The sequence below is a fragment of the Apaloderma vittatum genome, unplaced genomic scaffold (assembly GCF_000703405.1).
Source record: "Apaloderma vittatum isolate BGI_N311 unplaced genomic scaffold, ASM70340v1 scaffold30842, whole genome shotgun sequence".
NCBI classification, from domain to species: domain Eukaryota; kingdom Metazoa; phylum Chordata; class Aves; order Trogoniformes; family Trogonidae; genus Apaloderma; species Apaloderma vittatum.
In genome coordinates this window covers 1-13,349 of record NW_009703704.1, presented here as the reverse complement: position 1 = coordinate 13,349, position 13,349 = coordinate 1, and the positions used below count along the sequence as shown (strand labels likewise).

At 43.1% G+C, this 13,349-nt stretch overlaps 1 protein-coding gene across 1 annotated transcript; it reads right to left on the bottom strand.

The window, feature by feature from the left end:
• Positions 1-208: 208 nt before the first annotated feature.
• On the bottom strand, positions 209-10,396 carry LOC104270376 (obscurin-like; the record flags this gene model as incomplete). Its single annotated transcript, XM_009864716.1, has 7 exons — positions 209-484; positions 1,286-1,561; positions 2,607-2,882; positions 4,109-4,384; positions 5,497-5,766; positions 9,142-9,417; positions 10,121-10,396. Coding segments are annotated over 7 exons (1,926 nt in total), but the record flags the coding sequence as incomplete, so codon positions are not given.
• Positions 10,397-13,349: the final 2,953 nt, after the last annotated feature.

Sequence of the window (13,349 nt, the reverse complement as noted above, 5' to 3'; positions counted from 1 at the left end):
CCTAAGCACTCATCAAAAGACAAAAAAAAGGTATTTGGAAGCAGCAGAACTTTTCTGGCTCATGATAGGGCTGTTTGCAGCTGCAACAGCAATTCAAGCCTTGAAGTTGGGACAGTTTTAGAAAGAGTTTGGGCTTCCCTTCCATCCTGCCACATGAGAGGTGAAACTCCTGGGTTGGGACATGACCTGCGTGCTGTTCTATGCTCACCTTTCACCTGTACTTTGAATTCTTGCTTGTCATTCTTTGTCTGGCAAGTGTACACAGCAGTGTCTGTGCTCTCGGCCAGCTTCACCGTCAGGGTCCTGGATGCCCCCTCGCTCTTGATCTCATGTTTCTTGCTTGCCTTGATTTCTGTTCCATCCTTGAACCACTTCACTGTAGCAGTTTCAGGGGTTACTGATGTAGTCAACGTGATACTTTCATGTTCTTCAACAATGAGAGGCTCTTTCTGGACAGCTTTCTTTTCAAATTTAGCCTCTGGTTCTAGGAAAGAGATTAAAATATGAAAATTCATTACTTAAATTTCAAATCCTTAACACAGCCATTTTCTATCAGTCTCCCTTCATGACTCACACCAGACCATCCATAATCTGTAATATCCCAGGGAATACGGCTGAATATTTGTGGCTGGTGTAATCTTTTGCTGAGTGCGAAGAGAGAAAAAGATCTGTCAGGCAACCCAGAGCTTCTGCTTAGAAAAGAAGCAAAGGAAAGCAAATGAAAATACACATTTTATCACCTGCCCACAAAAAGCTTGTTTCTTAGAGGTAAAATGACCTGTGTAATTATTTCCTTTCCCATTTTAAGCATTTTAGACCTAATTAAGAAGAAATATTAATATGCTAAACCTGAATTTACAGCTTATTTAATTTTCGGCTTGCTCTGTTCCCTTTCTCTTGGCTTCTTGTCTATCTTGTACAATGCTTTGCCACAAAACTGGGTTGTTTGGGGGCACACACAGCAGCAGACCATCTTTTCTTAGTCACCTTTCACCATCAATCTATTTCAGAACGTCTGACTTCTACTTTAGGTTCCCCATCAACTAAAAAGGTTGGTTATCAGGGTGTGTGAAGGAGACTCTAAGCAAAAAAAATATGTCACATTTCCATAGGCAAAAGAAGAGTCTTCAGCCAGACTTCCCACCTGCATACTGCCAGATTTATAAGGTCAAATTAACGTGTGATATGGTTCTCTGATGTTGCTCCAGGTTAAATGGTGGCTGTACCATGGCCACTGGGTAGGGAATATCCAGTATCACAGAGAGTTGCTTAGAAGAGTCCTCACCAGTTGGTTCCAACCTGAAGGTCAGCTTCTGGCCTGCAGCCTCACAGACATATTCTCCAGCATCCTTCTTCTCCAGCTGCTCTACAACCAGGCGTCGCGTATTGCCCACAGTTTCTATTTTGAATTTTCTAGAGGAAACAAGCAGCTTTCCATCCTTGTACCATTTCACTTCGGTTGCATCCTGTGCTACCTCACAGCTGAGTGTGGCACTTTCTGTCAGTACAGCCTTCACCTCTTTCTGGACTTTTTCCTGGTTTATAAATGCAGGTTTTGGCTCTGAGTGAAGAAAAGAGAGAAAATATTGACTGAAGGATTTAAATGAGGCTGGCTTTACAGATTTCTGTGCACACATTTGGAAAATACTTAGGTTGCCACTTGTCAAAACTGATGACCTTCACTGGGCAACATCTGCCCCTCTGTGGATCTGATACCACAATGTGAAAACTAGAGAAGCAAGACCCAAGAAATCGAGAGGACCAAGAAGGTCCTTGACATCAATCCTACAGCTGCAAGCCATATGGCAAAAAACCACTCAATTCAAATGTTCCCAAAGAACATTTTGTCCTATATATCACCAAAAGTTCACAAATAACTTTTACTTAAGACCTACAGTGAAATGGAAAGACCACAAATATAGCACTATGGACTCATGGGAACAGGCTCTACGTGGAATCTTCCACTGTCACAAACATGATTTTCAAAGGAACAAAGGAAACCTGATCTCCTACAGTTCTCACGTACCCAAAGTTGTGTGCAGTGTCCGCACTCCCTTGAGCATTATATGCTTAAAGCTGTTGGGACACCTTGTGAATCCTGTGCCAAGACCAATGATTGAGAGTCTCTCATGACAAAGGGACATTTCGCACCTGGCACAAGAAGTAGGGCAGCTCAGAAAGCTGCGTTCTCAAACACACGACTGCACAAATTCAGAAAAAGTGCCGAGTTCTCAACCCATCTCAATAAGTGCTGCTGCCTAAATTGCAAATGACAATGTATATTCCAGCCTCTCAGTTTTCAGAAATAGTATTGTGAGTCTAACAAAATACAGATTTCTGAATGGCTTTTTCCTTGCAAGGGGTTCAGGACACAATAAACAATCTTTGGGAATACAGAAATGGGAGATATCTGACTAATATGTAGATATTTTTTTTATTACATTTATTCCCGTTTCTGCAAGTCCAGGCAATGAAGTAAAAAAAAATCAGGGCAACCCTACAGGGTGCAACAAAGCCTACACTACTGCAACTGAGTTATTGTGTAACAGTTATTTAAGATATTAATTTATTATCCTCTGCTGTAATTCAGATACGAAATATCTCACCTGAGACATCAATCTTGAAGGTCAGTTTCTGGCCAGCAGCCTCGCAGGTGTACTCCCCAGCATCCTTCTTCTCCACCTGACCCACCACCAGGCGACGCGATTTGCCCTCCGACTCCATCTTGAACTTCTTGCTCGAGGTGATCAGTTTGCCCTCCTTGTACCATTTCACATCGGTCTTCTCCTGGGCCACCTCGCAGCTCAGCATGGCATTTTCTGATAGTGCAGCTTTTACCTCCTTCTGCACCTTCTCCTTGTTTGTAAACACAACTTCTGGCTCTGAAAAGAGAGAAATGCAGAGTGTCTCCAACATATGATGTTGCCCAATCTCCTTATCATGGCTTGCAGGTAACACTGGAAACCAAGTCTCTGACTTGTGAATACACATCTAAAACTATTGATAGAACATGCGAACTGGTTTGTGGTGGGAGTTTCTGAGTTTCCTTTGGGTTTGGGTTTTTGTGTTTGCTTGTTTTTAAGAAACTTTTAGTTGCTTTGTCATGAGTCACACCAAGATCAGTACACTCACAGCAGCAAGCTGGGACACCATCTAGACCATTTATAAGATCATTGTATGGTAGGCCCTACTCAAGATACATTTTGGCTGAAGCTGAGAGAAAAATAATGAATTCTTACTATGAGGAACTGTCTCTTGCTGTGTCACAGACCCATATCTTTAATCTCTTTCATTCCCAATAGCTGTGTCTGCTGCTGTTACTGTCCTATAGGTACTAGTTAGCCTTCTTCTGCGCAAAGGGTGCTAAGACCAGAAATTACATGTTCAGGACTGTGCCATTACTTCCCACACAACCATGAGAAAAGCTCAGCCCATCTTGCATTTTACATCCAAACGGTGAAAACCTCTTGTTCTCCAGTAGACACGTTAGTCAGCCCAGTTGCAAGAGCAACAGGAGGCAGGAAGTGAGTTGGAAAGTTGAATTAATTCTATTGCTCTATAGCCCCAGTAGGGCAATACAGCTGAAATGGGCCTCCACTCCTTCCCTAGCTGCCATTTGCCTGTTGCCTTAGAGACATTAACTTATATCAAACCTTAAGCCTTACTGCCATGTTCTTCCCCAGGCTGAAATGATCCATTCCAAGAGAAGGAAAAAGAATGCAGACATCAGGCAGACACCCTAACATTCTCCATGACTCTTTGAAAATCCACTGAGAATCAGCTGTGTTGTGGAGCTGTTCTGCTTCACTAACACAGTGGGATGGAAACATGGAGATTTCCTTTTCACAGCCCTGTTCCAGAGGTGGGTAGCTCCTGAAGATTTTCAAGGATGGAGCTCCCTGTCTTAAAGGCTTTATAAAATCTTACACAAAAGGTATGAAAAGAACTGTATTTATAAGTCTTTGTCCCATTTCTAAACCAGAGCCTGGCCATCTCTGGGATATTTTCCAAAAATTTGAAGCACAACGGGAAAAATTCTGATGAAATAATACTAACTTTTCTAAATAGTCTAGAAAAAGAAAGGATGGGTAAAAGAAACTTCTCCCACCTGTGACGACAATCCTGAAGGTCAGTTTCTGGCCAGCAGCCTCGCAGGTGTACTCCCCAGCATCTTTCTTCTCCACCTGACCCACCACCAGGCGACGTGATTTGCCCTCCGACTCCACCTTGAACTTCTTGCTCGAGGTGATCAGTTTGCCCTCCTTGTACCATTTCACATCGGTCTTCTCCTGGGCCACCTCACAGCTCAGCGTGGCATTTTCTGATAGTGCAGCTTTTACCTCCTTCTGCACCTTCTCCTTGTTGATGAAAGCATCTTCTGCTTCTGGAATTAAGAACACGCGGGCAGATATAGAAAATTAATCTTCCATACACATGCCCCTTTCCAAATGCACAAATCAGTCTTTGGATTGTGGTGCTGAAGATAGAATTGCCATTCACATTCCCTGCCAACTGAGTGTTAACATTTGAATAACATCAATTGCCAGTGAAGGACTCCTTTACTGCTAGGGCCAAGACAGCTTAAAGGGCCCCAAAATGCTTTCATCGCACCACAATCATTCTCCAAAAATCTACAAAAGAGAAGTTCACATAACATGATGTCCAGCAGCCCACTAGTGTTTGCAGATTGTAAGAAATCTGTCTGGTCTAAGAGGACAAGCATTAAATTGTCCAACCAACTCAAGGTCTGCATTTTGCTTCATCAGCAAAAGCAAAGCAAGTCTTAACAAACAAACTTTGTGAGCCTGTTCTGTATCCATATCTTTATTTCCCAAATGTTCCAAAGAAGTGTTATCCCAGAACTGTGTTTCTCTAATGAATTAAAATTAGCCAGCCCCCAGGGTATTTGCTTTGCACTCCACTGCGCCAGAATCGAAAGCAATTTAATATACAAAATCCTCCACTTACTTTAAATTCATCAAAATCCAACTGATGGATGTCAAGGTTAAAACTTGTCCTTTCTAATATCGTGGTGAAAAGATCTGGCTTCCTCAGCTACTGCTCCTGAGAACAGTTCTACTATTTTCTTTCAGTTGGCTGAGGCTGTGATAGAAAGGATTCCTCCGTAATAGAGATGCTCTTTAAGGAAAGAGCATTCACAATAAAGTGTTTGTGCACAGAAGATTTTCCATGTCCTTTAATTTCTCCTGCAATTATTGAATTATCATTTTGCTATCAGTACATCTCCACCAGATTCCCAGGGAAATTCCCCTGAGATCTTCAGCCAGCCCTAAGGCTCTTGAAATCTACTGCAGTCTCAGCTTTCGAAGATGGAAAACAGATCTAACAGTTTGAACGCCATCACATCAGGAAACCAGTAGAATTTAATTACTGTCTCCATCACTGCCTGCTCAGATGGAATTTGCCAAGGCATGTACATTTTCCCACCTTTTTTTTTTTTAGGAGGTAAACCAGAGATGCAGCAAATTCACCCACCTGAGACATCAATCCTGAAGGTCAGTTTCTGGCCAGCAGCCTCGCAGGTGTACTCCCCAGCATCTTTCTTCTCCACCCGACCCACCACCAGGCGACGCGATTTGCCGTCCGACTCCACCTTGAACTTCTTGCTCGAGGTGATCAGTTTGCCCTCCTTGTACCATTTCACGTCGGTCTTCTCCTGGGCCACCTCGCAGCTCAGCGTGGCGTTCTCCTTCAGCGCTGCCTTCACCTCCTTTTGCACTTTGTCTTTGTGTTCAAAGGCATCATCTGCAAGATCAGAAAGAGAGAAAAATCTAGCAAAAAAACCTATGAAAATTAAAACTTTTCTTCCAAGATCATATGGTACTGGGTTTTCAACAGGAGGCCACCTGGAAGATTACAGTTGAAATAAAGAAGCTCTAAATAAAAGGGTTAAGAGAGTCAGAGTTAAGCAAACATTTGAGGAAGCATTGGCAGGAACAGCTTGCTTCCGGACAGCACGCTTTCTGGCTGCTGCTCATCTGGGTGGCAAAAAAAGAACTGCCGTGCCTCATCCTCAGGTTTGCACCAGCTTTCCTGCACAAGCTCTGTAGCGTCACTGTCTGCAGGCCAAGCAGGATCAACTCTCCTGGGGAAGCAGGGCATGTTCTGCTCACTTGCAGAAAAGCCTGGGCTGCGTATTCACAGTAAACAGGACATAATCCAGGCAGGATCCTTCATTTGTAAGCATTGTCCCCATACTTAGGTCCAAATAATTTTCAGGAAAAATAAAATGAAGGTTATGAGATGTTGCGTAACGACTGGAGTACCTGCACAAAGATTTATATGGGCTTGTGTCCTTACAGAACAGCATCATGTCCAGGTTAGATTGCACAGAACATGTGTTACTAATAGTAGAAATTTACAGTCATAAAATAATTTAGGTTAGGAGTGCTCTCTGGATGTCATCCAGTCCCACTTCCCCACTCACAACAGATAAAATTACACCAAGTTACTGAGGACCATGTCCCATTGATTTCTGAGGATGTCCAGCAATGGGAGATCCCACATCCTCAAGTCTCCTCTTCCAGAGCTTGACCACCTTTACACTGCAAGTTTTCACTCATATCTTTTCAGAAGCTTCCATGTTCCAACTTATTTATTTTCCCTTTTCTACCATCACCACGTGTCTTTGAGAAAATTGTCAAGCTCTAGACTCTGTATCCTCCCATTAGATAACTGCAGGCAGCAATAAAAACTCCCTTTGCCTTATCTTCTCTCTGCTGAACAAATCCAGGTCTCCCAGTCTTTCCTCATATGACCTATGCTCCAGCCCCATAATCATCTCAGTTTCCTTCACTGGAGCTGTGCCAGTAGCATCTCAGATTTCCCAATGGGATAGCTGTCAAATTCTCCGACCAGCCAGACGTTGAATTAAGAAGAGTAATTTCATGTTAGTCTTGGTTTTGGTAAATTCCAAGAACAATATTTTAGAAGCTGAGGATGGGAAATAACCTTGGATGTAGGGATAAGATGATCTAGTCTACAATAACTAGAGGGATTAATAAAATATTTGTTGCACACTTATTTGGAACTAGCAAACTCATAAGATTTATGAGAGCGGGTTAAGGAAGAAAAGATGAACAATTTGTTCAAGACTCAATGTGGGATATGGCATCTTCACACTAAAGTGTTCAGAATCGACATCTTACCCAGTGGAAGAGCAAGAAGGAAAAGATCAACAAGGCCAGCCAAAAATACATGAATATCCGTGAAAATCCTTTAAAAGGTAAAGCATAAATAAGGAGTGGAAAAAAGGAGAACTGCCGGGAAGCTGGGTCTCTGGGGTCAAGAACTTCAGTAATAAAACAAGATTTTCCAAGAGTTAGATTGGATCCAAGCTCAAGGGCAGATGTTTTGCTCTTCAGTACAAAGCAATGGAGGTTACACACAGAGACTAATGGAGTGAGGGACTCTTACACTCACACCTTATGTTCCATCCTAGGCAGCTCTCTTCAGCGAGAGCTTTCAGTTATTTGAATTACCCTCAAGAGAGTGGTATACTTCTTACAACAGGTCTAGTTAGCATGTCTGTTCAGTTGTATCTTTAATCAACCACAAGGTGAAAAAAAGGTGACCTAGGGTTAGAAGAATCGTTTTCCTGTTCTGGTTCTACAGCATACCTCCTTGCCAATCTTGATGGAGAACCCAAAGGGGTCCTATCGTTTCTGCCCTTAAAGTGACCAGTAAATCTGTCACGGGCAAGAGGGAGTCTGTTCTTCTATGGTCTCCTTTCTCGCATTTACCAATTTGCAAAATCTGAGTAGCGGCCTCTCTTCGGCGTCAATGGGCTTGTACAACACTCATTTGTACCTTGCAGACAAAATGCCTGTTCCCCTTCCTGTGGTACCCAAGCACCTCAAAGCCTATGATATGAAAAACACTTCCATGTTATCCACTTATCCCGGTTTAAGACGAGGCTGTGAGATGCAGAGAAGGTTGGTGATAGTGAGGTCAACACTCACATCAAGCTGCAGAGCACAGTGCCAGCAGTGTGCCCAGGTGGCCAAGAAGGCCAACAGCATCCTGGCCTGTATCAGAAATGGTGTGACCAGCAGGAGGAGGGAGGTGATCATGCCCCTGTACTCGGCACTTGTGAGACCGCACCTCGAGTACTGTGTCCAGTTTTGGTCACCACAGTACAAGAAGGACATCGAGGTGCTGGAGCGGGTGCAGAGAAGGGCAACAAAGCTGGTGAAAGGTCTGGAAAACATGACCTATGAAGAGCGGCTGAGGGAACTGGGTTTGTTTAGTCTGGAGAAGAGGAGGCTGAGAGGAGACCTTATTGCCCTCTACAACTACCTAAGAGGAGGCTGGAGTGAGGCTGGTGCTGGTCTCTTCTCTCTAATTCCTAATGACAGGACAAGGGGAAATGGCCTCAAGTTGCGTCAGGGTAAGTTTAGATTGGGTATTCAGGGGAAGTTCTTTACTGAACGAGTGGTGAGGCACTGGAACAGGCTGCCCAGGGAGGTGGTGGAGTCACCAAACCTGGAGGTGTTTAAAAAAAAGTAGATCTAGCACTTGAGGCTGTGGTGTAGTGGTTAGGTATGCTGGGATGAAGGTTGGACTAGATGATCTTCAGAGGTCCCTTCCAAGCCCTAACATTCTGTGATTCTGTGGCTCTCCCAATATCTGAGCCATAGGATTTTCTCTCATGTGTACAACTGTTTCTCTGAAGCCTCAAAACAGGCCAGTCTTAGAGTTTTCATCCAAAAGTCTCATGCAACCCTCCATTATTGCAGTAAAAAGCTTTCCTCACTTGCTCAATTGCAAACACAAACTGCTGGAAGCACTTCAGTGCTTTGCTGCACTCAGCAGATCCAGATGAGAAGATCCTTCCACAAGAAGATGAGAAGCACTCTTCCTTCAAACAGTGTGCTAAGATCCTATGTTAATTTCTACCTCTCACAGTTTTGTTTAGAATCTGCTGTAATTTTTCCAACAACTTCTGCTGTCAAAGGAATTCATTATTTGAAATAAATAATGTTCAAAAATGTCTGTAATACTGACCTTTAAGAATAACCACTTGAGTTCTGTTACAGACCCATATAGACCAAGGCTGGACATAAATTTATGTTGTTAGGAAACTTTCTTTATAGCTACAGCAAAAAAATAATCTCTCACCGGTGACATCAATCTTGAAGGTCAGTTTCTGGCCAGCAGCCTCGCAGGTGTACTCCCCAGCATCTTTCTTCTCCACCTGACCCACCACCAGGCGACGCGATTTGCCCTCCGACTCCACCTGGAACTTCTTGCTCGAGGTGATCAGTTTGCCCTCCTTGTACCATTTCACATCGGTCTTCTCCTGGGCCACCTCGCAGCTCAGCGTGGCATTTTCTGATAGTGCGGCTTTTACTTCTTTCTTCACTTTATCCTTGTTGACAAATGCTTCCTCTGCTTCTGCAGGGGCAGGAGAAGGAAATTTAAAATTCACACGTTAAGTTCATGCTGTCCAAAATGTTCACAACCAAATGCAAAATCCTGCTTATAAGAATTCCTCATGGCTCTGTCGTTTTAGAATGGATCCACCCATGGCTAGGACATGCTCAGATAGGACATGAATCTCTGTGCAGCCTGCAAACAACACATCAGCTAGTTTCAGGCAAAATGATGCAGTGTCCCAGCAGTTAAGGTTCTTCCCAAACCATGGACCCACAAGAAACATGGCTTTTTATTCCTTAACGTAATGCACAAGTAAGAACTCAAACTCATTCACCATTGGAACCCATATGTAAGCCTTGCCCTCTCTACATGCTTCTTGAGCAGGTCTGTTTTCTTACTTCTCTAAACCTGTCTTCCTACACATCTGGGAGATGGCCCTACTTTTTTTCATATAATTCATGACAGGATACGTAAACTCTCTATTTTTTGTTTACTATGAAATCAGAAAACAACAAGGACTGCTGAGTGGAATTCATGTCAGCGATCACTAGCTATGGGCATCTGTGTGACCAGAAGCACACAATGTGGTTGTCTGATCAACCTCACTCCTCGAGGAAGATCTAGGCTACAGAGGCCCTAGAGTCTAGCAAAAGAATCATTTTGCCCTCTAGTAAGGGGAACTCATGGACCTTTTTGTGATGAGAACCAACATGTCTCCCACCTGTGACAACAATCTTGAAGGCAATTTTCTGGCCAGCAGCCTCGCAGGTGTACTCCCCAGCATCTTTCTTCTCCACCTGACCCACCACCAGGCGACGCGATTTGCCCTCCGACTCCACCTTGAACTTCTTGCTCAAGGTGATCAGTTTGCCCTCCTTGTACCATTTCACATCGGTCTTCTCCTGGGCCACCTCACAGCTCAGCGTGGCGTTTTCTGATAGTGCAGCTTTTATCTCCTTCTGCACCTTCTCCTTGTTGACAAATGCATCTTCTGCTTCTGAAATAGGGATATATTCAAGAAAAAATAGCTTACAGCTAGAATATATTATATGTATTTTGTGGAGGCTCTCTGTAGGATCATTTCTTGTAGGTAACACTGCTCTGCTGCTCTTTTCATCACACAGAACAACGCACCCTGAAAACATAGCCCATATATTTATCATACCTTTCTGACTAGTCTTCCTGAATAGCTCGACCACCTCATTTTGAAACTTCTTATAATGAAGACAAAGAGAAATTCCCCCCTTTGTGTCTTCATGATATTTCTATGGATCAAATATGGCATAATTATGAGTTTCCACATTCACTTATTTATCACTAATGTGTCACCTGCCACATTGTTTACAGGAATTCACCATAACATCTTGTTATTTTAGATCAAGACTGAGTGTTGTTCAGAAAATATCTTGTAACTCTCAAAGAAATGACAGAGGTACAGTTCTTAATACAGAATATTACTTGGCCTACATTATATATAAAACTACCCTATAAAACCTGAAGTAGTTTTCTTTCCTCAGAAATCTCTAATTTTTCAAAAAACTGGCCTTAGGGAATCTTCTCTCAATAATTAACACAAGCAACAAGAATGAAATGTTTAAAGTCACTTTCTCCCACACTATGACTTAGAATTTCCATCTGAAAAGTAGAGATGGCGTCAAAAAGATATCTTGTATAACTAGTAGTTAGTTAGGTGTAAGCATTGAAAAGACGCAATTGTCACCTTGTTACGTAAGACTAACTGATCAGTTGTATCTTTTACCAATTATTTTAATAATTGTTTTACCTGGTTCTCCTTTTACCAAACAGTGTGGTCACTGTTTGCTTCTATATTAGTGTACATTTGAGACGTGGGAGAACAAACACACCCTCAATAAGAGGGGTTGACAATTTTTCACCGGATTTACCCTAAGAAATATCAGCACAAGAAGCATGAAATATTTCTACATGATGGACATCACACAGCAACAACCTCCTAGTGTTTAGCATATGCTGCCTTTGGCTGTTTGGGTCCCAGGTACGTACTTGAGTGATGAAGTCCATGATTTCACTGCTACAGAAGCAGAGGCTTCAAAGACAAATTGTGGACTAGCAAGTATTTGAAGTTATCATTGCCCTTCAGTTGCAGTCATGGAAAAGAATTCATCCAGCCAGCTTCAGGCATTGGGGTTACCTGGCTGGGGTGACTTAAACTCTCCTGGAAGACATGATAAACCCCTTCCAGAACTTGTCCTACTGTCTTCCTACCCCCAGCCACTCTCTGCAGCCTCCTTCAGCCATCTGTTCTCCTCTTTGATGATTTTCTGCTCTGCATATCATCTGTCATGTCTCTACTTCAAGTGGCAGCAGCTGTTTGAGGAGAGTGAGGAGCTGGGGTAAGCTGAGGTCAAGCTCCTACGCTGCTGACCACGGCGCTCCTTGTAATCCTGGGAGCTACATCATAGGCTTGACATTAATTTTACACAGTCCATGGAAAGAGAAGGGTCCTGCAGAGAAAAAGCTGAAGCAGGAAGCCAGCTTACACACTCTAAATTTGAGCTCGTCTGTATTGGCTGTGGAAGAGGGGTAAGGAGGTGTCATTAATGAAGCCTGTGCTGGGTGATGCAAAACTCCTCAAAGGCACACGTTAGCCCAGTGCAGATTAAGCAGCATTTTGATATCTGAAAGAGCTCAAGCAGAGAGTATGGTTCACATTCAAAACAGGTTGCAAAAATATAATTTTTTCGGCTCCCAGCTACAGCTCAGGCTGTGAATATGCGGGCTGAGCTCAAGAAATGAGTTGCAAAACAGACGGTGTGAATGGGTGCTGTATTTAAAACAAGTTAGCAGAGCAGGAATATTCTAGATGGGTTACTCCCTTGTCCTCTGCATTCTTGATCTTTAACATAAAACATTTTTATAGTAATAAGAAATACAACCAAATCTCTCCATCATCTTGTAAAGTGATTTATGCTAGCCAGCAGTTTGCCTCAGAAGCAAGTTAAACAGGAATTCACATGCTATTTCCAATCTCAGCTGCGGTTGGTTAACGAATTTCATTGAAACTGAAGAAAATCATGTTCAGGACATGGAGCTTTGACCCATTTCACATTCTTGAAATAATGAAATTGCAGAATCAGCCCTTTCGGCTACACAGCTAGCTCAGTCCCAGGGTGTGTAGCACCTGCTTCTGTAAATATTAAGCCAAAAAAGCTGCATCCCAATACTCAACACTGAGCATCTAACTTTCAAGCTGTCCTTAAACAGGGAAAGTTTTGTGCTACCAGTGGAGTACAGGAACCCTGAAAAGCTTTCCGACTGCAATGGTAACGGGATAAAATAAGACCCAGAAAGGTACAACACTTTGGGATAAGATGAGGATTCCTGCAGCAAAAGAGACAACCATTCAGAGTACTCATAATCCCTCCTGACTTTTACACTGGATCATTTTCCAGTGAGTGCAGGACTTGCACATCACGTTACGGTTGTACACATGAGAAATACAGCAACGGTAGCTAGGCAAGCGTTCCCCACTTGCGACAGAGGGGGAAAGGTGTTACACTACCCTGCACAGCCATGAAGTCACCGGGTTTGAAAGAGACCTGAAAGCCTGTGGTTTGTGAGGTAGACAGCTAAGAATAGCCCTCAGCTACAGATATTCAAGTGGGAAAGCACCAAATTTCTGTTTTCTGACTGCACCTCTGCAGTAACACACCAGCTGGTTTCAGCAGCTGAGCATGAACTCAGTCTACACAGATGTTCTTTCTACTAATGCCCATGTTGCATTTTTCCCCAAAAGATTCCTTGCAAATCCAGCCTTGCTGTAATCTTCTACTCAAAAACTGGCAGTTCTCTGAGCCAAAAGCATGAGCTAAACAACTTATCTCAAAAGCCAAACTGCCCCAACTGACATCCTGTATACTCCATGCAAAGAAGTACCAGCTCACAGAACCACAGGATGTCAGGGGTTGGAA